General features: G+C 39.7%; 1 protein-coding gene across 2 annotated transcripts in view; it reads left to right on the top strand.

The window, feature by feature from the left end:
- Positions 1–25,461, top strand: part of LOC149445876 (phospholipid-transporting ATPase ID-like) — a 188,395-nt gene that overhangs the window by 50,994 nt on the left and 111,940 nt on the right. For both annotated transcript variants that reach the window (XM_089653337.1, XM_089653336.1), the window contains exon 2: positions 5,585–5,663. In XM_089653337.1, coding sequence (XP_089509463.1) covers positions 5,621–5,663 — 43 coding nt within the window. In that variant the 5' untranslated portion in view covers positions 5,585–5,620. The remainder of the gene's footprint in view (positions 1–5,584; positions 5,664–25,461) is intronic.

The raw sequence follows: 25,461 nt of genomic DNA, 5'->3' as shown, positions 1-25,461 counted from the left end.
CTTCAAGCATCTTGCAGTGTGTGCCTCTCCATTCTTCCTCCATACTTGGGGTCCTTGGGCCTCTCCATTCTTCCTCCATACTCGGGGTCCTTGTGCCTCTCTATTCTTCCTCCATACTTGGGGTCCTTGTGCCTCTCCATTCTTCCTCCATATTTGGGGTCCTTATGCCTCTCCATTCTTCCTCCATACTCGGGGTCCTTATGCCTCTCCATTCTTCCTCCATACTCGGGGTCCTTGTGCCTCTCCATTCTCCCTCCATACTCGGGGTCCTTGGGCCTCTCCATTCTTCCTCCATACTCTGGGTCCTTGGGCCTCTCCATTCTTCCTCCATACTTGGGGTCCTTGTGCCTCTCCATTCTTCCTCCATACTCTTACATTTTCTGAGATTGTGGATTTGGGGTTTTCATGAGCTGTAAGCCATAATCATCACAATGATGACAAATCACGGCTTGAACTATCTTGCTTTGCATGTAATGAGTCTCATATATTAGTTTCACCTTTTAAGTTGCTGCACTGAAATATATGAACTTTTGCACCATATTCTAATTTTTTGAGTTTCACCTGTATCCACCTTTAGACGATCCCTGAAAATCTTTCTCTTTAAAGAAGCCTATCCTGCTTCTATCTAATAAACTGCCATTTATTTCCTCCATCAGCCCATCCCCCACAGCTATTACCTTTTGTATCACTCAACCCTTCCTCCTAGATTGTAAGCTCTAACAAGCTGGGCCCTCTGTTTCCTCTTGTATTAAATTATATTGTAATTGTAATGTCTACCTTAATGTAAAGTGCTGCATAAACTGTTGGCGCAATATAAATCCTGTACAATAATTATTGAAAACAGTAGTAGTTGGAGCACTTCATGGCCTGCGGGAACACCCAACCTGCCAGGAACTTGTCAGTACATTGACCTTACTGGTGGCCCCATAATATATACTAATCCAGCTGGTGACCTTCCTCATCAGACTCCATCTCTTCCGACTCTCCATTCAATTCTCTCACTTGAACCGAGTAACCTGTTTGTACCGTGTCATGTATGTGAAAGAGGAAAGTCAGATAACACCGATGGGAACAATGTTACGTGTGGCCTCACAGACTTCCTTTACTTGATGTTGAACTTGTGAACTTGCAATGGCATTCTGGGTGTAACAAAAGACATGAGGGTGAACATAGGGAAAGCTAAAACGAAACATAGACCAGAGCCAAAAATAACAACGAAATAACAAAACCTCACATCCAAACATTTATCTATAAAGTGACCTTGTTCTGGGTGATGGTGACCGGGACCAGGTGGTCTACAGAACACCAAGCCTAGCCACCATACCTGGTCACCTTTGTTTAGAACGGTCTTTCTCAACCCTTTCAAATAACTATACAGTCCCAGGGAACCCCCTGCTAAAAATGACTCTATCTGCAACTCATGATACATTAGGGTGATGGTCAGTGGTAAGAATGCTTCTTAGACTTGTGGTTATTGGGAAGAATTACCCCCTTACAGATAGCTAAAAGGATCAATGGTTTCAGAGGAAACTTATGTGAAAGGCAAAAATTGTTAATTTCTCAAGGAACCCCTAGAAACCTTTGGAGGAACCCTAGTTGAGAAACCCTGGTTTAGAGCGCCAGGTGGATTGGAAATGCACTTTTAGTTCTTGTGTAGACCCAAGTTGGCATTCTGCAACCTCTGTTTACCACGGAGATGTGTATTTTTACATTTGATTGAAATCATTTGTTTTTCAAGAATGATCACCTGTACAACTCATTGGCTGATCAAAGGTCTGTCCATGGTGACCCCATAATTCTGGACAGCCCATGTTCTAGAGATGGACACCAGCATGGCTATAGCCATGACTATAGATGTCTATGGACATAAGAGAACCTTTAGATCCCAGTTTCATTTCAGTTACGATTGGATTAGGAATCAGGGCTGGATCTAGCCTATCTGATTTGAGGGTCAAGTAAAAACAAAGACAGGAGGCATAATGTCAACACTGTTTGTGAACCACTGTCAGTCTGTCACAACCTTTTATTATTATTATTATTATTATTATACAGTATTTATAAAGCGCCAACAGTTCACTCAGCGCTGTACATTACAAAGGGAGACAGAACATGCGACAGTACGAAAACAACACAATGTGATACACGAGGGGTTCGAGGGCCCTGCTCTCTCGAGCTTACAATCTGTATTAGGCTATCATTATGTTAGGTTGATTAAACAGAACCTGTGCCCCCTTATATCAGAATTTCCTAACAGAGTGCCCCCCTTAAATCAGGGTTCCCATCAGAGTGCCCCTTAAATTAGGGTCCCCATCACATTGCCCCCTTACATCAGGGTCCCCAACAGAGTGCCCCCTTAAATCAGGGTCCCCATCAGAGTGCCCCTTACATCATCTATCCCCATCAGAGTGCCCTCTTTCCATCAGGTGTCCCTATCAGAGTGCCCCCTTACATCAGGGTCCCCAACAGAGTTCCCCTTTATGTCAGAGTGCCCCTTTAAATCAGGGTCCCCATCAGAGTGCCCCTTTACATCATCTGTCCCCATCAGAGTGCCCCCTTTCATCAGGTGTCTCTATCAGAGAGCCCCCTTACATCAGGGTCCCCAACAGTGTTTCCCCTTACATCAGGGTCCCAACAGAGTGCCCCCCAAAATCAGGGTCCCCATCAGAGTGCCCCCTTAAATCATCTGTCCCCATCAGAGTGCCCCCTTTCATCAGGTGTCCCCATCAGAGTGCCCCTTATATCATCTGTCCCTACCACAGTGCTCCTTACATCAGGTGTCCCCATCAGAGTGCCCCCTTACATCAGGTGTCCCCATCAGAGTGCCCCCTTAAATCATCTGTCCCCATCAGAGTGCCCCCTTTCATCAGGTGTCCCCATCAGAGTGCCCCTTATATCATCTGTCCCCATCACAGTGCTCCTTACATCAGGTGTCCCCATCAGAGTGCCCCCTTACATCAGGTGTCCCCATCAGAGTGCCCGCTTACATCAGGGTCCCCATCAGAGTGCCCCCTTATATCATCTGTCCCCATCAGAGTGCCCCTTACCTCAGTGACCCCACCAGAAATCCTCCCTTACATCAATTGCTATCATCCGAGTGCCCCTTACATATGATCAGTTATCTCAGTCAAGCGGCTCCTCACATCAAGTGTCCTCATCACCGTGCCCCCACATACCTCCCAACTTTTTGTGATGGGAACAAGGGACACCTAATAGCAAAAGTATGTAGGCATAGGGCACACACCCAGCCACGCTCCCGTAAAGGAGAATTATACCAAAAAAATGATTAGTTAAGCCCGCAAGTGCTTTTTGTTTTTTTACCGCTACTATTCCTTTTTTACTGGTTTACTGGAGTTTGAAATATACAAATTCAGCAATTTAGAACTTGGATGAAAGGTTTAGCACTGGGAAACACTTTTTGAAAAATAAAAAGTGAATTCTTGTATACAACTATAGAGATGAGACCAAAATGGGGGGAAAATGAGGAACCGAGGCACTTTGTTCCAAATCAGGGACAGTCCCTCGAAATCAGGGACAGTCTCTCGAAATCAGGGGCAGTCCCTCAAAATCAGGGACAGTGGGGAGCTATGCCCCCTTACATGGACTGTACCCTGTCAGTGTGCCTTCTTACATGAACTGTCTGCATAAGACTGGCTCATGGATCAGTGGATTCACTCTCAGAGACCTGGGGGGGGGGGGGGGCATGACTAAAATCTGGGGGGGCAAAGCACCCCTCTAGATTCAGCCCTGTCAAGAATGGACTCTATGGCTGGACCATTCCCTGCATGACCAGAATATCCTAGACCTAGACCACTATCAGTTCCTCCTGAGATAAGCCAACTTTGGAGTGTCCCCTTTTGATGAGAGATGAGTTGATTTATTTTTTTGCCTGTTTTTTTAGCTACTGAGGGTATTATGTTACTAGCCTCCACCTTCTGCTCTATTGGTGGTGAGAACACATTTTATTATTACTTATTTATTTCAGGTACTTATATAGTGCTGTCAATTTACGCAGTGCTTTACATATATATATTGTACATTCACATCAGTCCCTAACCCTCAAGGGGCGTACAATCTAAGGTCCCTGACCCTCAAGGGGCGTACAATCTAAGGTCCCTAACTCACATTCATACATACACATACTAGGGACAATTTAGACAGGAGCCAATTCACCTACCAACATGTCTTTGGAGTGTGGGAGAAAACCGGAGTACCTGGAGGAAGCCCACACAAGCACAGGGAGAACATGCAAACTCCATGCAGGAGGCACCGTGGTCGGGGATCGAACCCATGACCCATTTACTACAAGGTAGACGTGCTAACCACTAAGCCACTGTGCCACCCTCTGAGCAGTCAAATAGCAGAAAATGGTGATGTACAGACTGCAGCCTGGTTAACTGGTACCCAGCCAAGATAAACTGATTTGGTTCAGATGGTGTCAAGTGTGTGTGGCGGCAACCAGGTGAGGAGTACAAAGACAAGTGTGTCTTGCCTACAGTCAAGCATGGTGGTGGGAGTGTCATGGTCTGGGGCCCCATGGTGGTGGGGGTGTCATGGTCTGGGGCTGCATGAGTGCTGCCGGCACTGGGGAGCTACAGTTCATTGAGGGAACCATGAATTCCAACATGTACTGTGACATACTGAAGCAGAGCATGATCCCCTCCCTTCGGAGACTGGGCCGCAGGGCAGTATTCCAACATAATGACCCCAAACACCTCCAAGACCACCACTGCCTTGCTAAAGAAGCTGAAGACAAAGGCGATGGACTGGCCAAGCATGTCTCCAGACCTAAACCCTATTGAGCATCTGTGGGGCATCCTCAAACGGAAGGTGGAGGAGCACAATCTCTCTAACATTCACCAGCTCCGTGATGTCATCATAGAGGAGTGGAAGAGGGCTCCAGTGGCAACCTGTGAAGCTCTGGTGACCTCCATGCCCAAGAGGGTTAAGGCAGTGCTGGAAAATAATGACGTCCACACAAAATATTGACACTTTGGGCCCAATTTGGACCTTGTCACTTAGGGGTGGACTCACTTTTGTTGCCAGCGGTTTAGACATTAATGGCGGTGTGTTGAGTTACTTTGAGGGGACAGCAAATTTCCATGTTATACAAGCTGTACACTGACTACGTCACATTGTAGCAAAGTGTCATTTCTTCAGTGTTGTCACATGAAAAATAGAATCAAATATTGACACAAATGTGAGGGGGGGGACTCACTTCTGGGAGATACTGTGTATGTAAAGTGTTGCGTAGATTGATGGCGATATATAAGTACCTGCAATAAATAAGTAGTATAGATTCCCTTTAAAGAGCAGTAAAGCAGGGAACACACATTATGTGAGGATCAGTCCAGGGAGGAGATGGCCCTGATATGCCTTCTGTACACACTGCTTGGTGTTGTCTGTTTTATGTTACACACTGATACTGATAAAACATTTTCCACTGACACCAGCTGTAAAAATGTGTGCAGTAATCCTGGGGGGACATGGCGGGGGTCTGCGGAAATTGCCGGGCCTGTGTATATCAGATGTGTGCATGGTGGTAACGGATGTCTTCCTTCTGTAATGCGATTTTGTCTCTCCACAGACTTTCCATGGGATTGTAGCCGGAGCCTCGTTGGGAATGCCTCTGTTTGGATTGAACTGTGGGAGGAAGAAGCAAGAAGGTCAGTTCCTCCACTGTGCTACATACTGCACTAACAGAAACCCGACACACATCATGCAATCTCATCTGCAGTTGTTCTGTTTTCAGGTTAACACTGGCAGCATGCTGCTATCTGTGTGTAAGCAGCGATCTCTCTGCAGAGGTCCCCTTGCTGGGTCAGACCTAGAGCTCTGCAATCAGCAAAGCTTATATTCCCTCCTTATCGGGGAGCTTTAGCTCTGACTTAGCAGCAGGGGCGAACTGACAACTCATGGGGCCCCCGGGCAATAGGGGATCATGGGGCCCCTGTGTCCTTGCCCAAAATCAAAAAAGGCTATGTAAAAGGTACCAGGGGCATCTCATGGGGCCCCCTACTGCCCCCAGGCCCTCGGGCAGTGCCCGAGTTTCCAAATGGTCAGTCCACCCCTGCTTAGCAGGGAGTGTGCCAAACCTCTTCAGAGAGGCTGCTGCTTCCACACATAAAGCAAGGGCCCTTCTATGCAACATGCTGTCAGAGGACAGGCTTTTCTACTCAGGCTGTGGCTGATTTCTAAAGAAAACCAACTGTAAGACTTTACATACCTGTTGTGGTGTACCTGAATGCATTTACCAAAGTTAAACTGAATGCTAATTTGGCTTTTAAAGGGAAACAATACTCTTTCTTATTTTTTTTTACAGCATTCTATGGTTGGTTTGACTAAAGAAAAAGGAATTTCACACCTAAGCAAAATTTATTTTATATAAAAACTAGATTGTGCTATTGGAGGAGTTGTGGGCGTAGAGATGAATTCATTTTTCTACAACTTTAAGAAGTCTATTGAATCCCTTCCTATTCTTTTTCGAATGACACTTTATTATTATTATTATTATTATACAGGATTTATGGCACCAACAGTTTGCTCAGCATTTTCCAATATAACGAGACAATACTGCAACAATACAGTTCAATACAAGAGGGTTGCTTCTTGGATTTTATGCATTGACATACCTCCAGTCTGTCCGGACACTATGGCCACCTGCTGACTCGGCACCATCCATAGACCCAGTCTGTCCGGACAGTATGGCCACCTGCTGACTCGGCACCATCCATAGACCCAGTCTGTCCGGACAGTATGGCCACCTGCTGACTCGGCACCATCCATAGACCCAGTCAGTCTGGACAGTATGCCCACCTGCTGACTCGGCACCATCCATAGACCCAGTCTGTCCGGACAGTATGGCCACCTGCTGACTCGGCACCATCCATAGACCCAGTCTGTCCGGAAAGTATGGCCACCTGCTGACTCGGCACCATCCATAGACCCAGTCTGTCCGGACAGTATGACCACCTGCTGACTCGGCACCATCCATAGACCCAGTCTGTCCGGACAGTATGGCCACCTGCTGACTCGGCACCATCCATAGACCCAGTCTGTCTGGACAGTTTGGTCACCTGCTGACTTGGCACCATCCATAGACCCAGTCTGTCCGGACAGTATGGCCACCTGCTGACTCAGCACCATCCATAGACCCAGTCAGTCCGGACAGTATGGCCACGTGCTGACTCGGCACCATCCATAGACCCAGTCTGTCCGGACAGTATGGCCACCTGCTGACTCTGCACCATCCATAGACCCAGTCTGTCCAGACAGTTTGGTCACATGCTGACTTGGCACCATCCATGGGCAGCTCAACTCTTCAATAAGACACAGAGGTTGAATCCAACACAATTTTACCTGAGATATAAGTTGAGTACAGAGGATGTTTTTCCAATGACTCCAAGCCCTGTCTCTGCAAACAACTAACACTGATTGCGGAAGCATGGAAGAAACAGGGGGGGTCTAGATAGGACTGAACTAACTAACTAACAAGTGGGGAGAACATAGGGATAAACCAACTCACATAAGTAAACTAGTTGTAGTGGCTCAAACCCTCCTTTAGATGTTAGTATACATCCAAACACTTCCCCATCCTGTTTTCATGCTCAATTTATCCATAACAAATTTCATTTTTAAGCTGGTTTAAAGTGCTGGTTTAAACTGAAAATCCAGTTGGGCTGTATGCTGAGAACCTCCGTAGGTGACACAGTAATTATCCAGGTCATAGACAGGAGACTCTTCCTTGGAACTGGTCAGACTTCTGGGGTCAGCAGCGGGTCATTGGATTGCTTCAGACCAGAGATCAGACACAGGGCCAGTCAGGGGAAGCTGAGACGAAGAAACAGATAAAGTTTCCGGTAATGATAGAATAGGGAGATAACGAGTGATAGAATGGGGAGATAACAGGTCGAGACAAAGTTCTGGCTGAAGTTTGATTTCAGGTGTTGCAGGTCAACGAATTTAGTGTGACAGAATTTGGAAGTCTTTCAAGGTAATGCCATTGAGGTAGCTGTGGTGGTGCCCCGGCTGAAGAGGACCTCTCAGGCTACCTTATGTCGGTGAAATAGAGGTGAAGAGGTCCGTTGAAACAGTCTTTACTATTTTATGGGATTTTTTTAAACCTTGTTGAACTTCTTGGTGTCAGCCATACACATATATGTGGCCTCTCGGCAGGTGGATCTTAACACCGAGAGGATGCATATATGCGTACCTAAAGCTAAACAGACCTGTGCCGAGAGCACGGGCACAGTTACCAGCGGCTAATGGAAGGCTCTCTACTTGCAATCGGGGGCTTTCCGATCATGTGACAGCCAATCATGGTGCTCCCGGTTGAAAACCCTTAAAGGTCCAAGAGGCGTCGACGCCAAGGGGTTAAAGTTGAAAAAGACTTGATTTAACTCTTGTGTGTTTCAGCATGCCACTTTATTATGTAGGAGTGAATGAGCCGGAACATGTCACTATGAAGGCACAGTGGTTGACAAAAGCCCAGCTTGCTATGCAGATTGACCAGTATAAACGCCTAGAAATTACAGGACTGGACAGCAGTTATAAAATTCTGGCTACTCAACATCGAAGGCTGACAACCCTAGTGTGGGACTTGATTCGCTTTCATGATGAGGTGGGATATAGAGGTTATCTGATGAGGCCATTGGGGCTGGGGCTACCATGTAGTGCTGAGACTGCAGGATACTGCCAATGGGTCTTAAAGAATCCCCCTTGGAAGGTGGCCTCCAGAAGCAGAAATGGATTACCATCAAGTTGATGATCTTCTTGGATGAGCCAAATATCCTCCGTCCATACGAGAACCATAAATCTGCTATGTAAAGTAGAAAAAAAATATCCGGTGTCATGAGTAGCCAAGATCACGAGGGTATATAAAGAGATCCTTGGGGCTGTGGCTGCTATGTGTGAGTGCCGAGACTATACAATACTGCCAATTGGTCTTGGAGGATCCCCTTCGGAAGGTTGCCTACAGAAGCAGAAATGGATTACCATCAAGCTTCTGATCTTCTTGGATGAGCCAAATATCTTCCCTCCATACGAGAACCATAAATCTGCTATGTAAAGTAAAAAACAATACTTGGAGGATCCCCTTCAGAAGGTGGCCTACAGAAGTAGAAATAAATTACCATCAAGCTTCTGTTCATGAATGTTCCAGATATCCTCCCTCTAAAGGGGAGCCTTGAATCTGCTAAGTCAAGTAAAAAAATAGCCGGTGTCATGAGTAGGCGAGATAATGTGAGGTTATATAAAGAGGTCTTTGGCACTGTGACTACCAGATTTGAGTGCAATTTCAAGATACTGCCATTGGGTGGTTGTGAGTTCTGAGACTGCAGGATACCGCAAATGGGTCTTGGAGGATCTCCCTTGGAAGGTGGCCTACAGAAGCAGAAATGTATTACCATCAAGCTTTTGTTCTTCATAGATGTGCCAGATAGTCTCCCTCCATTGGAGAGCCATGAGCCTGCTACATCAAGAAAAAAAAATAGCCGGTGTCATGAGTTGGCAAGATCATGTGAGAGTATATAAAGAGGTCTTTGGGGCTGTGGCTGTCACATGGGACTGCCGAGACTACAGGATACTGCGAAAGAGGTCTTGGAGGGATCCCCTTGGATAGTGGCCTACAGACGTAGAAATAGATTACTATCAAGCTTCTGTTCTTCATGGATGTGCCAAATATCCTACCTCCATAGGGGAACCATGAATCTGATATATCAAGTAAAAAAATAGTCGGTGTCCTGAGTAGGCGAGATCATGTGAGGTTATATAAAGAGGTCTTTGGGCCTGTGACTACCAGGTTTGAGTGACGAGATCGCAAGATACTGCCATTGCGTGTTGGAGGATCCCCCTTGAAAGAGGACCTACACAAGGAGAAATGGATTACCATCAAGCATCTGTTATTCATGTAAATGGTGAATGCTTGTGAGCTATTATGAAATGAGGTGTTCAATATGTGACTTTAGATGTCCTTATTTCTCACGTGAGGTTCGCTGGCACTTGCACTGACTCATATGCTAGTGTATATATAATATTTTCAAAATAGATAGTGCCGCGCTCCCATGTACCAATATGTATATCTTATACTTTCAAAGTGCTAATGAATAGCTTTCAAGATACTGCATGTATCAAACAATTATTACTAGTGACTCAAAACATCATTGTGAATATTAATCTTCATGCAAGTGACATTAATAACTGATAATCCTAAGGTGATAGTGCCTATTAAAGTACAGTGATATACAAATCAGAAATACTCCTCTATTCTACTGTGATCCTTATATTTATATTGTGCAAACACATATATATTATGTGCACGTGCTTATGATATATTCAATAAAAAAAAAAAAAAAAAAAAAAAAAAAAAAAGTCTTTCAAAATAAATGTGCAGGTGGATTCTTGGTTCCCTCTCGCCGAGTGCTTAATGGTCTCCCTATGTGCTCACCTCTATATTTGCCTGAATAAATCCAGGCAAATACACTTTTTATCCTTCCAGGATAGATGGGATGGAATGATGCTCTTGAATTATCTCAGAAGGTGGATGTGGATTTATATTTGTTCTCCTGTAGCTGCTCATGAGTGGGTATACTGACCATCTCTCTGAGGATCTCCCAATTCCCCTCCTGGGGCTGTTTCCTTTTCCAGTCCTCCTTATATCAGCTCAAAGGGTGTTGTTCAATTGAGAAAGGAAGACAAACAGACCATAGTGTCTTATCCTTGTGCAAAAAGGGGGTTTATTGCTGCCAGTTGCACAGTAGTATACAATTGTAGTCCAGCATAAATGTGCTCTGCCTCTGTTCCTGCAGTGCTGTCTACCTGTGTCTGTATTCAGATCACCGAGCCTCTCCAGTGCAATGTCGTGACGTCAGAGCCCCTCCCCTACGCGTATCGTCACAGGGTCACGTGACTTCATCAGGGGGAATGATTAGATGCCACGACTATGCTAATACTCCTATTTATATCTCTCGGCCGCCTTTTTACTGGAGCCCAATGGGCGCGGCCATTTTCCCAGTGATTTTCTTAAACTCTATGTATGGTGAGTGTTTACACCTGTGTGTCTACTCAAATTATAACGTGATATCTGTCTGCCAGACATTGCTAACTGGGTCAGCTGTGATCTGTCTCTTGCTCTGCAGTTTCTAAACAGTGGCTGTTGGCTATACATTATATTGCTGAAAGTATACCTATTAGGCTAAATTAAAACCATGTTTTATTAATAATACAATATTAAAAATATAAAATTCAAAATTATAAATTTAACCAATAAAATAAAAAAAATATTTTTTTTTTTAAAAATCAAATAATAAAAGATAATAAAAAAATAAAAAAATAAATAATAGAAAACGCATGTATGTTACTTCTCAAGTAACCTATTTGTCATTAATTATCTAATTCCTTCAATTTTGAGATATTATTTAACTTACATCTTTCTTTACATCTGGGTTTTGGTTTTGTATTTAAGAAGGTATTACTTGAGGATATGATACTTGATATAACTTACATGCGTTTTGTGCTAGTCATAAATTCTCTAATTCTACCCTAAACTCACTCCACATATTCCTAAATTCATGTCAGATACATTACTTCAATCCCCAATCTATATATATTCAACGCCTCAAAGTTAGATTGGGAACTATTTCTATACTTATTTGTTACTAATAAAGCATGTAAGGTCAAACTCCTTATTTAACCCATTGGGAGCCAGACAGCCCATTTCATAGATCCACTTCGATTCTTTCTTGCTAATTTCCCTTATCAGGTTATCTCCCCTCCAGTGTTGTACATGTTTTTCTACACCCCAGAACTCTAATTTTCTTGCATCTTTATTGTGGTATTTTTTGAAATGCTGCGATAAGTGGTGATACTTGTATCCTCTGTTTATATTATATACATGTTCTTTTATTCTTTCCCTTAACATCCTTTTCGTGCGTCCAATGTAGATGAGATTACATGGGCATTTGAGGGCATAGATAACCCCTCTTGTATCACATGATATAAATTGCTGGATGGTGTATTCCTTTTCATTTAGGGGGTTCTGAAATGTAAATCTTCTCCTGGGGTTATTTTTCAGTCTGATGCAACTATAGCATCTACCACAGGTATAAAACCCTTTTCCTTGAAAAAAACTAATTTGTTGATGTTTAACAGGTGGTGCTATTATACTCTTCACCACTTTGTCCCTAATATTTGGAGCTTTTGTATATATAAACCTAGGTATTGTGGGAATATTATTTTTCAGGTGCTTATCTAATGCTAAGATCTTCCAATGTTTCTTTATTATGTTTTGTATTGATTTATACTGGGTATTATAACTCAACACTACCGCCAATTCCTCCTTTTCAGTATTCTCTTTATGTTTGTCTGCTATTAATACATTACGGTCCATAAGGCCTATTTGCTCCCTTTCTTTTTGTATTATTTCTTTCTTATATCCTTTATCAATAAATCTTTCTGATATTATTCCACTTTGTTCTACATAGTCTTTCATGTTTGTACAGTTCCTTTTTAATCTAATAAATTGGCCTCTAGGGATATTGCTTAGCCACGCTTTATGATGGCAGCTATCTATGGGGATATATGAGTTTCTATCAACAGATTTGAAATGATTCTTGGTATACAATTGTAATCCTTCTTTGTAGATTTGAATGTCTAAAAAATTAATAGAAGTTTCATGTATGTCATAGCTCAGTTTTATATTGGCTTCATTCATATTTAAATCGTTATAAAATTTCTCAAGTTCTACCTTTTCTCCACTCCATATCACCAAGAGGTCATCAATATACCTTTTGTATATTTTTATTCCTGGGTTCTTATTTTTGAACACTGATTCCTCTTCCCATTTTGCCATATAAAGATTAGCGATGCTAGGGGCGAATTTAGCGCCCATAGCAACTCCTTTCCTTTGTGAATAGTATGTATTACCATACCAAAAATAATTATGAGTAAGGCAGAACTTTATACACCTTATGATGAATCTGTTGTGTCTGGTGGTGTTATTTCCATATTTATTAAGTGCCCATATAGCTGCTTCTATAGCCCCCTGATGGTCTATGTTAGTATACAGTGCTGCTACATCTGCTGTACTTAAAAGCGTGTTTTTATCTGTCAGTGTATCCTTCATTTCTTGTATCACATGTTTTGTATCCCTTAGATATGCTGTAGTTTTAGTGACCAATGGTTGTAGATGATAATCTACATATTCACCTAACCTCGCTGTGAGTGAATCTATTCCATTAATGATGGGCCTACCTGGCGGGTTGGTGTTGTCTTTGTGAATTTTCGGAACTGAATACATGATAGGTAACCTACATACTGATGGTATTAGATATTGATGTTCTTTCTCATTAATAACTCCTTTCTTTTTCCCTTTTGTGACTAGTTTGATAAGCTGTTTCTTATATTCCTTAATAGGATTACTGATAAGCACTTCATATGTGTCTCTGTCATTAAGCATATCTGCCATTACTGATTCATAATAAATCCTTGATTGTATCACTATACCCCCTCCTTTGTCTGCTGGGCGTATTATTATGTCATCCCTCTTTTTCAATGAATCTAAACCTCTCTTTAAATTCACCTCTATTTTAGGTTTTTTAATTTTGAGAGATTCTAAATCTTGTAATACCATTTGTTTAAATGTGTCTATATATTTATTATCTCCAATCTGGGGATTAAACACTGATTTGTTTTTAAGTTGGCTATGCATAGTATTTTCTGTTGCTCCTGTGTTGTGTGTAATGGGGTTGTTGGCATAATACTTTTTAAGATTGAGTTTCCTGATCAATTTCTGAATGCTTACATATGTATCAAATTTATTTAATCCCTTTTGTGGGGCATACTTAAGACCCTTGCTAAGCGCATGTGTTTCTTCTTCTGTAAGGGGTAATCCACTGATATTGAAAATGCCTTCTCCCTTTAATTCCTTCTTCTTTTTTTGTTGTGACCTTCTTCCTCCTCTTTTCCCTCTCTTTCTTGTGTGTGTTGTGCTTCTTCTTCCCTCCCCCCTTGGGGATTCAAATCCCATCCTAAAAAAGGATTGGGGAGGGGTGAGTTGAATTCTTCCCTTTCCAGGGGTGAGTACCTGTTTTGTGTGGGTACTTGGTAGGGTTTGTTCATTACTGGGTATTGTGCTTGGTATTGTGCTTGGTATTGTGGCCTTTGTGGTTTAGGATAATATGGGCCTCTATTATAATCAGGTCTCCCATAGTATTCTTGTGTGTAATATCCTTGGGGGCCTCTCTGGTTGTGGCCTCTGTTGCCATTATAATATGGTTTCCCTCCTTGATATGGTTGATTCTGTGGGGGTCTATATGGTCCCGGATTATAATATGGTGGTCTCCAATTGTTGGGGTTCCCTCCTTTATACTGTGAATGTCCCTTATTATCTTTATTGGGTGTTTTGAACCCTATTGCTTTTTTAGGGGGTGGTTTCTCATTGGTTTTCACTGGTGTAGATTCTGTGGATTTGATCTCATTGGAATTAGGGTTAGTCTGCCATTTGAATACTGATTTTTGTTGGTAGTCCTGGCTTACCCTTTGAAATTTTTTCTTTTTCTTATTCTTAATTTCTGTGTCTTTTTTCTGGACATTTTTATTCAACTGGGATAAGTATTTTGTAAACTCTGGGTGATCTTTGATGATCTCTACCTTATTTTGGTACTCCTTTATTACTTTTTCTATTTTTCTCATTTTTCTTTGTTTTCTTTTTATTAGGAATTGTAAAACCTCCATTCCTTTTTCACTAAAGAAATTGTACCATTCTTCCCTATCCCCCTCCTCCAATAAACCATCATTGATAGGTAATTCCCATCTAAGCTTCCTCGGGATCATTCTTTCTTTTATATATTTTTCCATGGTGGCTATATCCCACCAAATATTAATTTTCTTCTCCATAAGGCTCCCTAATTTTCTAAATGTATTATTAATTCCTGGATCCTCCTGTTCTTCTCCTAGAAATATATTGTTAAGATCTAGTTCTCTGTTCTCCAAGAATGTGAAAACCTCCATAATTTCTACTAACAAGTGATAAATGAGTGTGAATAAATATAAATGGTGAATGCTTGTGAGCTATTATGAAATGAGGTGTTCAATATGTGACTTTAGATGTCCTTATTTCTCACGTGAGGTTCGCTGGCACTTGCACTGACTCATATGCTAGTGTATATATAATATTTTCAAAATAGATAGTGCCGCGCTCCCATGTACCAATATGTATATCTTATACTTTCAAAGTGCTAATGAATAGCTTTCAAGATACTGCATGTATCAAACAATTATTACTAGTGACTCAAAACATCATTGTGAATATTAATCTTCATGCAAGTGACATTAATAACTGATAATCCTAAGGTGATAGTGCCTATTAAAGTACAGTGATATACAAATCAGAAATACTCCTCTATTCTACTGTGATCCTTATATTTATATTGTGCAAACACATATATATTATGTGCACGTGCTTATGATATATTCAATAAAAAAAAAAAAAAAAAAAAAAAAAAAAAAAAAAAAAGTCTTTCAAAATAAATGTGCAGGTGGATTCTTGGTTCCCTCTCGCCGAGTGCTTAATGGTCTCCCTATGTGCTCACCTCTATATTTGCCTGAATAAATCCAGGCAAATACACTTTTTATCCTTCCAGGATAGATGGGATGGAATGATGCTCTTGAATTATCTCAGAAGGTGGATGTGGATTTATATTTGTTCTCCTGTAGCTGCTCATGAGTGGGTATACTGACCATCTCTCTGAGGATCTCCCAATTCCCCTCCTGGGGCTGTTTCCTTTTCCAGTCCTCCTTATATCAGCTCAAAGGGTGTTGTTCAATTGAGAAAGGAAGACAAACAGACCATAGTGTCTTATCCTTGTGCAAAAAGGGGGTTTATTGCTGCCAGTTGCACAGTAGTATACAATTGTAGTCCAGCATAAATGTGCTCTGCCTCTGTTCCTGCAGTGCTGTCTACCTGTGTCTGTATTCAGATCACCGAGCCTCTCCAGTGCAATGTCGTGACGTCAGAGCCCCTCCCCTACGCGTATCGTCACAGGGTCACGTGACTTCATCAGGGGGAATGATTAGATGCCACGACTATGCTAATACTCCTATTTATATCTCTCGGCCGCCTTTTTACTGGAGCCCAATGGGCGCGGCCATTTTCCCAGTGATTTTCTTAAACTCTATGTATGGTGAGTGTTTACACCTGTGTGTCTACTCAAATTATAACGTGATATCTGTCTGCCAGACATTGCTAACTGGGTCAGCTGTGATCTGTCTCTTGCTCTGCAGTTTCTAAACAGTGGCTGTTGGCTATACATTATATTGCTGAAAGTATACCTATTAGGCTAAATTAAAACCATGTTTTATTAATAATACAATATTAAAAATATAAAATTCAAAATTATAAATTTAACCAATAAAATAAAAAAAATATTTTTTTAAAAATCAAATAATAAAAGATAATAAAAAAATAAAAAAATAAATAATAGAAAACGCATGTATGTTACTTCTCAAGTAACCTATTTGTCATTAATTATCTAATTCCTTCAATTTTGAGATATTATTTAACTTACATCTTTCTTTACATCTGGGTTTTGGTTTTGTATTTAAGAAGGTATTACTTGAGGATATGATACTTGATATAACTTACATGCGTTTTGTGCTAGTCATAAATTCTCTAATTCTACCCTAAACTCACTCCACATATTCCTAAATTCATGTCAGATACATTACTTCAATCCCCAATCTATATATATTCAACGCCTCAAAGTTAGATTGGGAACTATTTCTATACTTATTTGTTACTAATAAAGCATGTAAGGTCAAACTCCTTATTTAACCCATTGGGAGCCAGACAGCCCATTTCATAGATCCACTTCGATTCTTTCTTGCTAATTTCCCTTATCAGGTTATCTCCCCTCCAGTGTTGTACATGTTTTTCTACACCCCAGAACTCTAATTTTCTTGCATCTTTATTGTGGTATTTTTTGAAATGCTGCGATAAGTGGTGATACTTGTATCCTCTGTTTATATTATATACATGTTCTTTTATTCTTTCCCTTAACATCCTTTTCGTGCGTCCAATGTAGATGAGATTACATGGGCATTTGAGGGCATAGATAACCCCTCTTGTATCACATGATATAAATTGCTGGATGGTGTATTCCTTTTCATTTAGGGGGTTCTGAAATGTAAATCTTCTCCTGGGGTTATTTTTCAGTCTGATGCAACTATAGCATCTACCACAGGTATAAAACCCTTTTCCTTGAAAAAAACTAATTTGTTGATGTTTAACAGGTGGTGCTATTATACTCTTCACCACTTTGTCCCTAATATTTGGAGCTTTTGTATATATAAACCTAGGTATTGTGGGAATATTATTTTTCAGGTGCTTATCTAATGCTAAGATCTTCCAATGTTTCTTTATTATGTTTTGTATTGATTTATACTGGGTATTATAACTCAACACTACCGCCAATTCCTCCTTTTCAGTATTCTCTTTATGTTTGTCTGCTATTAATACATTACGGTCCATAAGGCCTATTTGCTCCCTTTCTTTTTGTATTATTTCTTTCTTATATCCTTTATCAATAAATCTTTCTGATATTATTCCACTTTGTTCTACATAGTCTTTCATGTTTGTACAGTTCCTTTTTAATCTAATAAATTGGCCTCTAGGGATATTGCTTAGCCACGCTTTATGATGGCAGCTATCTATGGGGATATATGAGTTTCTATCAACAGATTTGAAATGATTCTTGGTATACAATTGTAATCCCTCTTTGTAGATTTGAATGTCTAAAAAATTAATAGAAGTTTCATGTATGTCATAGCTCAGTTTTATATTGGCTTCATTCATATTTAAATCGTTATAAAATTTCTCAAGTTCTACCTTTTCTCCACTCCATATCACCAAGAGGTCATCAATATACCTTTTGTATATTTTTATTCCTGGGTTCTTATTTTTGAACACTGATTCATCTTCCCATTTTGCCATATAAAGATTAGCGATGCTAGGGGCGAATTTAGCGCCCATAGCAACTCCTTTCCTTTGTGAATAGTATGTATTACCATACCAAAAATAATTATGAGTAAGGCAGAACTTTATACACCTTATGATGAATCTGTTGTGTCTGGTGGTGTTATTTCCATATTTATTAAGTGCCCATATAGCTGCTTCTATAGCCCCCTGATGGTCTATGTTAGTATACAGTGCTGCTACATCTGCTGTACTTAAAAGCGTGTTTTTATCTGTCAGTGTATCCTTCATTTCTTGTATCACATGTTTTGTATCCCTTAGATATGCTGTAGTTTTAGTGACCAATGGTTGTAGATGATAATCTACATATTCACCTAACCTCGCTGTGAGTGAATCTATTCCATTAATGATGGGCCTACCTGGCGGGTTGGTGTTGTCTTTGTGAATTTTCGGAACTGAATACATGATAGGTAACCTACATACTGATGGTATTAGATATTGATGTTCTTTCTCATTAATAACTCCTTTCTTTTTCCCTTTTGTGACTAGTTTGATAAGCTGTTTCTTATATTCCTTAATAGGATTACTGATAAGCACTTCATATGTGTCTCTGTCATTAAGCATATCTGCCATTACTGATTCATAATAAATCCTTGATTGTATCACTATACCCCCTCCTTTGTCTGCTGGGCGTATTATTATGTCATCCCTCTTTTTCAATGAATCTAAACCTCTCTTTAAATTCACCTCTATTTTAGGTTTTTTAATTTTGAGAGATTCTAAATCTTGTAATACCATTTGTTTAAATGTGTCTATATATTTATTATCTCCAATCTGGGGATTAAACACTGATTTGTTTTTAAGTTGGCTATGCATAGTATTTTCTGTTGCTCCTGTGTTGTGTGTAATGGGGTTGTTGGCATAATACTTTTTAAGATTGAGTTTCCTGATCAATTTCTGAATGCTTACATATGTATCAAATTTATTTAATCCCTTTTGTGGGGCATACTTAAGACCCTTGCTAAGCGCATGTGTTTCTTCTTCTGTAAGGGGTAATCCACTGATATTGAAAATGCCTTCTCCCTTTAATTCCTTCTTCTTTTTTTGTTGTGACCTTCTTCCTCCTCTTTTCCCTCTCTTTCTTGTGTGTGTTGTGCTTCTTCTTCCCTCCCCCCTTGGGGATTCAAATCCCATCCTAAAAAAGGATTGGGGAGGGGTGAGTTGAATTCTTCCCTTTCCAGGGGTGAGTACCTGTTTTGTGTGGGTACTTGGTAGGGTTTGTTCATTACTGGGTATTGTGCTTGGTATTGTGCTTGGTATTGTGGCCTTTGTGGTTTAGGATAATATGGGCCTCTATTATAATCAGGTCTCCCATAGTATTCTTGTGTGTAATATCCTTGGGGGCCTCTCTGGTTGTGGCCTCTGTTGCCATTATAATATGGTTTCCCTCCTTGATATGGTTGATTCTGTGGGGGTCTATATGGTCCCGGATTATAATATGGTGGTCTCCAATTGTTGGGGTTCCCTAAGGGACATTCACAGTATAAAGGAGGGAACCCCAACAATTGGAGACCACCATATTATAATCCGGGACCATATAGACCCCCACAGAATCAACCATATCAAGGAGGGAAACCATATTATAATGGCAACAGAGGCCACAACCAGAGAGGCCCCCAAGGATATTACACACAAGAATACTATGGGAGACCTGATTATAATAGAGGCCCATATTATCCTAAACCACAAAGGCCACAATACCAAGCACAATACCAAGCACAATACCCAGTAATGAACAAACCCTACCAAGTACCCACACAAAACAGGTACTCACCCCTGGAAAGGGAAGAATTCAACTCACCCCTCCCCAATCCTTTTTTAGGATGGGATTTGAATCCCCAAGGGGGGAGGGAAGAAGAAGCACAACACACACAAGAAAGAGAGGGAAAAGAGGAGGAAGAAGGTCACAACAAAAAAAGAAGAAGGAATTAAAGGGAGAAGGCATTTTCAATATCAGTGGATTACCCCTTACAGAAGAAGAAACACATGCGCTTAGCAAGGGTCTTAAGTATGCCCCACAAAAGGGATTAAATAAATTTGATACATATGTAAGCATTCAGAAATTGATCAGGAAACTCAATCTTAAAAAGTATTATGCCAACAACCCCATTACACACAACACAGGAGCAACAGAAAATACTATGCATAGCCAACTTAAAAACAAATCAGTGTTTAATCCCCAGATTGGAGATAATAAATATATAGACACATTTAAACAAATGGTATTACAAGATTTAGAATCTCTCAAAATTAAAAAACCTAAAATAGAGGTGAATTTAAAGAGAGGTTTAGATTCATTGAAAAAGAGGGATGACATAATAATACGCCCAGCAGACAAAGGAGGGGGTATAGTGATACAATCAAGGATTTATTATGAATCAGTAATGGCAGATATGCTTAATGACAGAGACACATATGAAGTGCTTATCAGTAATCCTATTAAGGAATATAAGAAACAGCTTATCAAACTAGTCACAAAAGGGAAAAAGAAAGGAGTTATTAATGAGAAAGAACATCAATATCTAATACCATCAGTATGTAGGTTACCTATCATGTATTCAGTTCCGAAAATTCACAAAGACAACACCAACCCGCCAGGTAGGCCCATCATTAATGGAATAGATTCACTCACAGCGAGGTTAGGTGAATATGTAGATTATCATCTACAACCATTGGTCACTAAAACTACAGCATATCTAAGGGATACAAAACATGTGATACAAGAAATGAAGGATACACTGACAGATAAAAACACGCTTTTAAGTACAGCAGATGTAGCAGCACTGTATACTAACATAGACCATCAGGGGGCTATAGAAGCAGCTATATGGGCACTTAATAAATATGGAAATAACACCACCAGACACAACAGATTCATCATAAGGTGTATAAAGTTCTGCCTTACTCATAATTATTTTTGGTATGGTAATACATACTATTCACAAAGGAAAGGAGTTGCTATGGGCGCTAAATTCGCCCCTAGCATCGCTAATCTTTATATGGCAAAATGGGAAGATGAATCAGTGTTCAAAAATAAGAACCCAGGAATAAAAATATACAAAAGGTATATTGATGACCTCTTGGTGATATGGAGTGGAGAAAAGGTAGAACTTGAGAAATTTTATAACGATTTAAATATGAATGAAGCCAATATAAAACTGAGCTATGACATACATGAAACTTCTATTAATTTTTTAGACATTCAAATCTACAAAGAGGGATTACAATTGTATACCAAGAATCATTTCAAATCTGTTGATAGAAACTCATATATCCCCATAGATAGCTGCCATCATAAAGCGTGGCTAAGCAATATCCCTAGAGGCCAATTTATTAGATTAAAAAGGAACTGTACAAACATGAAAGACTATGTAGAACAAAGTGGAATAATATCAGAAAGATTTATTGATAAAGGATATAAGAAAGAAATAATACAAAAAGAAAGGGAGCAAATAGGCCTTATGGACCGTAATGTATTAATAGCAGACAAACATAAAGAGAATACTGAAAAGGAGGAATTGGCGGTAGTGTTGAGTTATAATACCCAGTATAAATCAATACAAAACATAATAAAGAAACATTGGAAGATCTTAGCATTAGATAAGCACCTGAAAAATAATATTCCCACAATACCTAGGTTTATATATACAAAAGCTCCAAATATTAGGGACAAAGTGGTGAAGAGTATAATAGCACCACCTGTTAAACATCAACAAATTAGTTTTTTTCAAGGAAAAGGGTTTTATACCTGTGGTAGATGCTATAGTTGCATCAGACTGAAAAATAACCCCAGGAGAAGATTTACATTTCAGAACCCCCTAAATGAAAAGGAATACACCATCCAGCAATTTATATCATGTGATACAAGAGGGGTTATCTATGCCCTCAAATGCCCATGTAATCTCATCTACATTGGACGCACGAAAAGGATGTTAAGGGAAAGAATAAAAGAACATGTATATAATATAAACAGAGGATACAAGTATCACCACTTATCGCAGCATTTCAAAAAATACCACAATAAAGATGCAAGAAAATTAGAGTTCTGGGGTGTAGAAAAACATGTACAACACTGGAGGGGAGATAACCTGATAAGGGAAATTAGCAAGAAAGAATCGAAGTGGATCTATGAAATGGGCTGTCTGGCTCCCAATGGGTTAAATAAGGAGTTTGACCTTACATGCTTTATTAGTAACAAATAAGTATAGAAATAGTTCCCAATCTAACTTTGAGGCGTTGAATATATATAGATTGGGGATTGAAGTAATGTATCTGACATGAATTTAGGAATATGTGGAGTGAGTTTAGGGTAGAATTAGAGAATTTATGACTAGCACAAAACGCATGTAAGTTATATCAAGTATCATATCCTCAAGTAATACCTTCTTAAATACAAAACCAAAACCCAGATGTAAAGAAAGATGTAAGTTAAATAATATCTCAAAATTGAAGGAATTAGATAATTAATGACAAATAGGTTACTTGAGAAGTAACATACATGCGTTTTCTATTATTTATTTTTTTATTTTTTTACTATCTTTTATTATTTGATTTTTAAAAAAATATTTTTTTTTATTTTATTGGTTAAATTTATAATTTTGAATTTTATATTTTTAATATTGTATTATTAATAAAACATGGTTTTAATTTAGCCTAATAGGTATACTTTCAGCAATATAATGTATAGCCAACAGCCACTGTTTAGAAACTGCAGAGCAAGAGACAGATCACAGCTGACCCAGTTAGCAATGTCTGGCAGACAGATATCACGTTATAATTTGAGTAGACACACAGGTGTAAACACTCACCATACATAGAGTTTAAGAAAATCACTGGGAAAATGGCCGCGCCCATTGGGCTCCAGTAAAAAGGCGGCCGAGAGATATAAATAGGAGTATTAGCATAGTCGTGGCATCTAATCATTCCCCCTGATGAAGTCACGTGACCCTGTGACGATACGCGTAGGGGAGGGGCTCTGACGTCACGACATTGCACTGGAGAGGCTCGGTGATCTGAATACAGACACAGGTAGACAGCACTGCAGGAACAGAGGCAGAGCACATTTATGCTGGACTACAATTGTATACTACTGTGCAACTGGCAGCAATAAACCCCCTTTTTGCACAAGGATAAGACACTATGGTCTGTTTGTCTTCCTTTCTCAATTGAACAACACCCTTTGAGCTGATATAAGGAGGACTGGAAAAGGAAACAGCCCCAGGAGGGGAATTGGGAGATCCTCAGAGAGATGGTCAGTATACCCACTCATGAGCAGCTACAGGAGAACAAATATAAATCCACATCCACCTTCTGAGATAATTCAAGAGCATCATTCCATCCCATCTATCCTGGAAGGATAAAAAGTGTATTTGCCTGGATTTATTCAGGCAAATATAGAGGTGAGCACATAGGGAGACCATTAAGCACTCGGCGAGAGGGAACCAAGAATCCACCTGCACATTTATTTTGAAAGACTTTTTTTTTTTTTTTTTTTTTTTTTTTTTATTGAATATATCATAAGCACGTGCACATAATATATATGTGTTTGCACAATATAAATATAAGGATCACAGTAGAATAGAGGAGTATTTCTGATTTGTATATCACTGTACTTTAATAGGCACTATCACCTTAGGATTATCAGTTATTAATGTCACTTGCATGAAGATTAATATTCACAATGATGTTTTGAGTCACTAGTAATAATTGTTTGATACATGCAGTATCTTGAAAGCTATTCATTAGCACTTTGAAAGTATAAGATATACATATTGGTACATGGGAGCGCGGCACTATCTATTTTGAAAATATTATATATACACTAGCATATGAGTCAGTGCAAGTGCCAGCGAACCTCACGTGAGAAATAAGGACATCTAAAGTCACATATTGAACACCTCATTTCATAATAGCTCACAAGCATTCACCATTTATATTTATTCACACTCATTTATCACTTGTTAGTAGAAATTATGGAGGTTTTCACATTCTTGGAGAACAGAGAACTAGATCTTAACAATATATTTCTAGGAGAAGAACAGGAGGATCCAGGAATTAATAATACATTTAGAAAATTAGGGAGCCTTATGGAGAAGAAAATTAATATTTGGTGGGATATAGCCACCATGGAAAAATATATAAAAGAAAGAATGATCCCGAGGAAGCTTAGATGGGAATTACCTATCAATGATGGTTTATTGGAGGAGGGGGATAGGGAAGAATGGTACAATTTCTTTAGTGAAAAAGGAATGGAGGTTTTACAATTCCTAATAAAAAGAAAACAAAGAAAAATGAGAAAAATAGAAAAAGTAATAAAGGAGTACCAAAATAAGGTAGAGATCATCAAAGATCACCCAGAGTTTACAAAATACTTATCCCAGTTGAATAAAAATGTCCAGAAAAAAGACACAGAAATTAAGAATAAGAAAAAGAAAAAATTTCAAAGGGTAAGCCAGGACTACCAACAAAAATCAGTATTCAAATGGCAGACTAACCCTAATTCCAATGAGATCAAATCCACAGAATCTACACCAGTGAAAACCAATGAGAAACCACCCCCTAAAAAAGCAATAGGGTTCAAAACACCCAATAAAGATAATAAGGGACATTCACAGTATAAAGGAGGGAACCCCAACAATTGGAGACCACCATATTATAATCCGGGACCATATAGACCCCCACAGAATCAACCATATCAAGGAGGGAAACCATATTATAATGGCAACAGAGGCCACAACCAGAGAGGCCCCCAAGGATATTACACACAAGAATACTATGGGAGACCTGATTATAATAGAGGCCCATATTATCCTAAACCACAAAGGCCACAATACCAAGCACAATACCAAGCACAATACCCAGTAATGAACAAACCCTACCAAGTACCCACACAAAACAGGTACTCACCCCTGGAAAGGGAAGAATTCAACTCACCCCTCCCCAATCCTTTTTTAGGATGGGATTTGAATCCCCAAGGGGGGAGGGAAGAAGAAGCACAACACACACAAGAAAGAGAGGGAAAAGAGGAGGAAGAAGGTCACAACAAAAAAAGAAGAAGGAATTAAAGGGAGAAGGCATTTTCAATATCAGTGGATTACCCCTTACAGAAGAAGAAACACATGCGCTTAGCAAGGGTCTTAAGTATGCCCCACAAAAGGGATTAAATAAATTTGATACATATGTAAGCATTCAGAAATTGATCAGGAAACTCAATCTTAAAAAGTATTATGCCAACAACCCCATTACACACAACACAGGAGCAACAGAAAATACTATGCATAGCCAACTTAAAAACAAATCAGTGTTTAATCCCCAGATTGGAGATAATAAATATATAGACACATTTAAACAAATGGTATTACAAGATTTAGAATCTCTCAAAATTAAAAAACCTAAAATAGAGGTGAATTTAAAGAGAGGTTTAGATTCATTGAAAA

Source organism: Staurois parvus, unplaced genomic scaffold, assembly GCF_062004578.1.
Source record: "Staurois parvus isolate SC_StPar_1 unplaced genomic scaffold, SC_StPar_1.0 ptg000706l, whole genome shotgun sequence".
NCBI classification, from domain to species: Eukaryota; Metazoa; Chordata; class Amphibia; order Anura; family Ranidae; genus Staurois; species Staurois parvus.
This window is presented reverse-complemented; position numbering and strand designations above follow the sequence as displayed.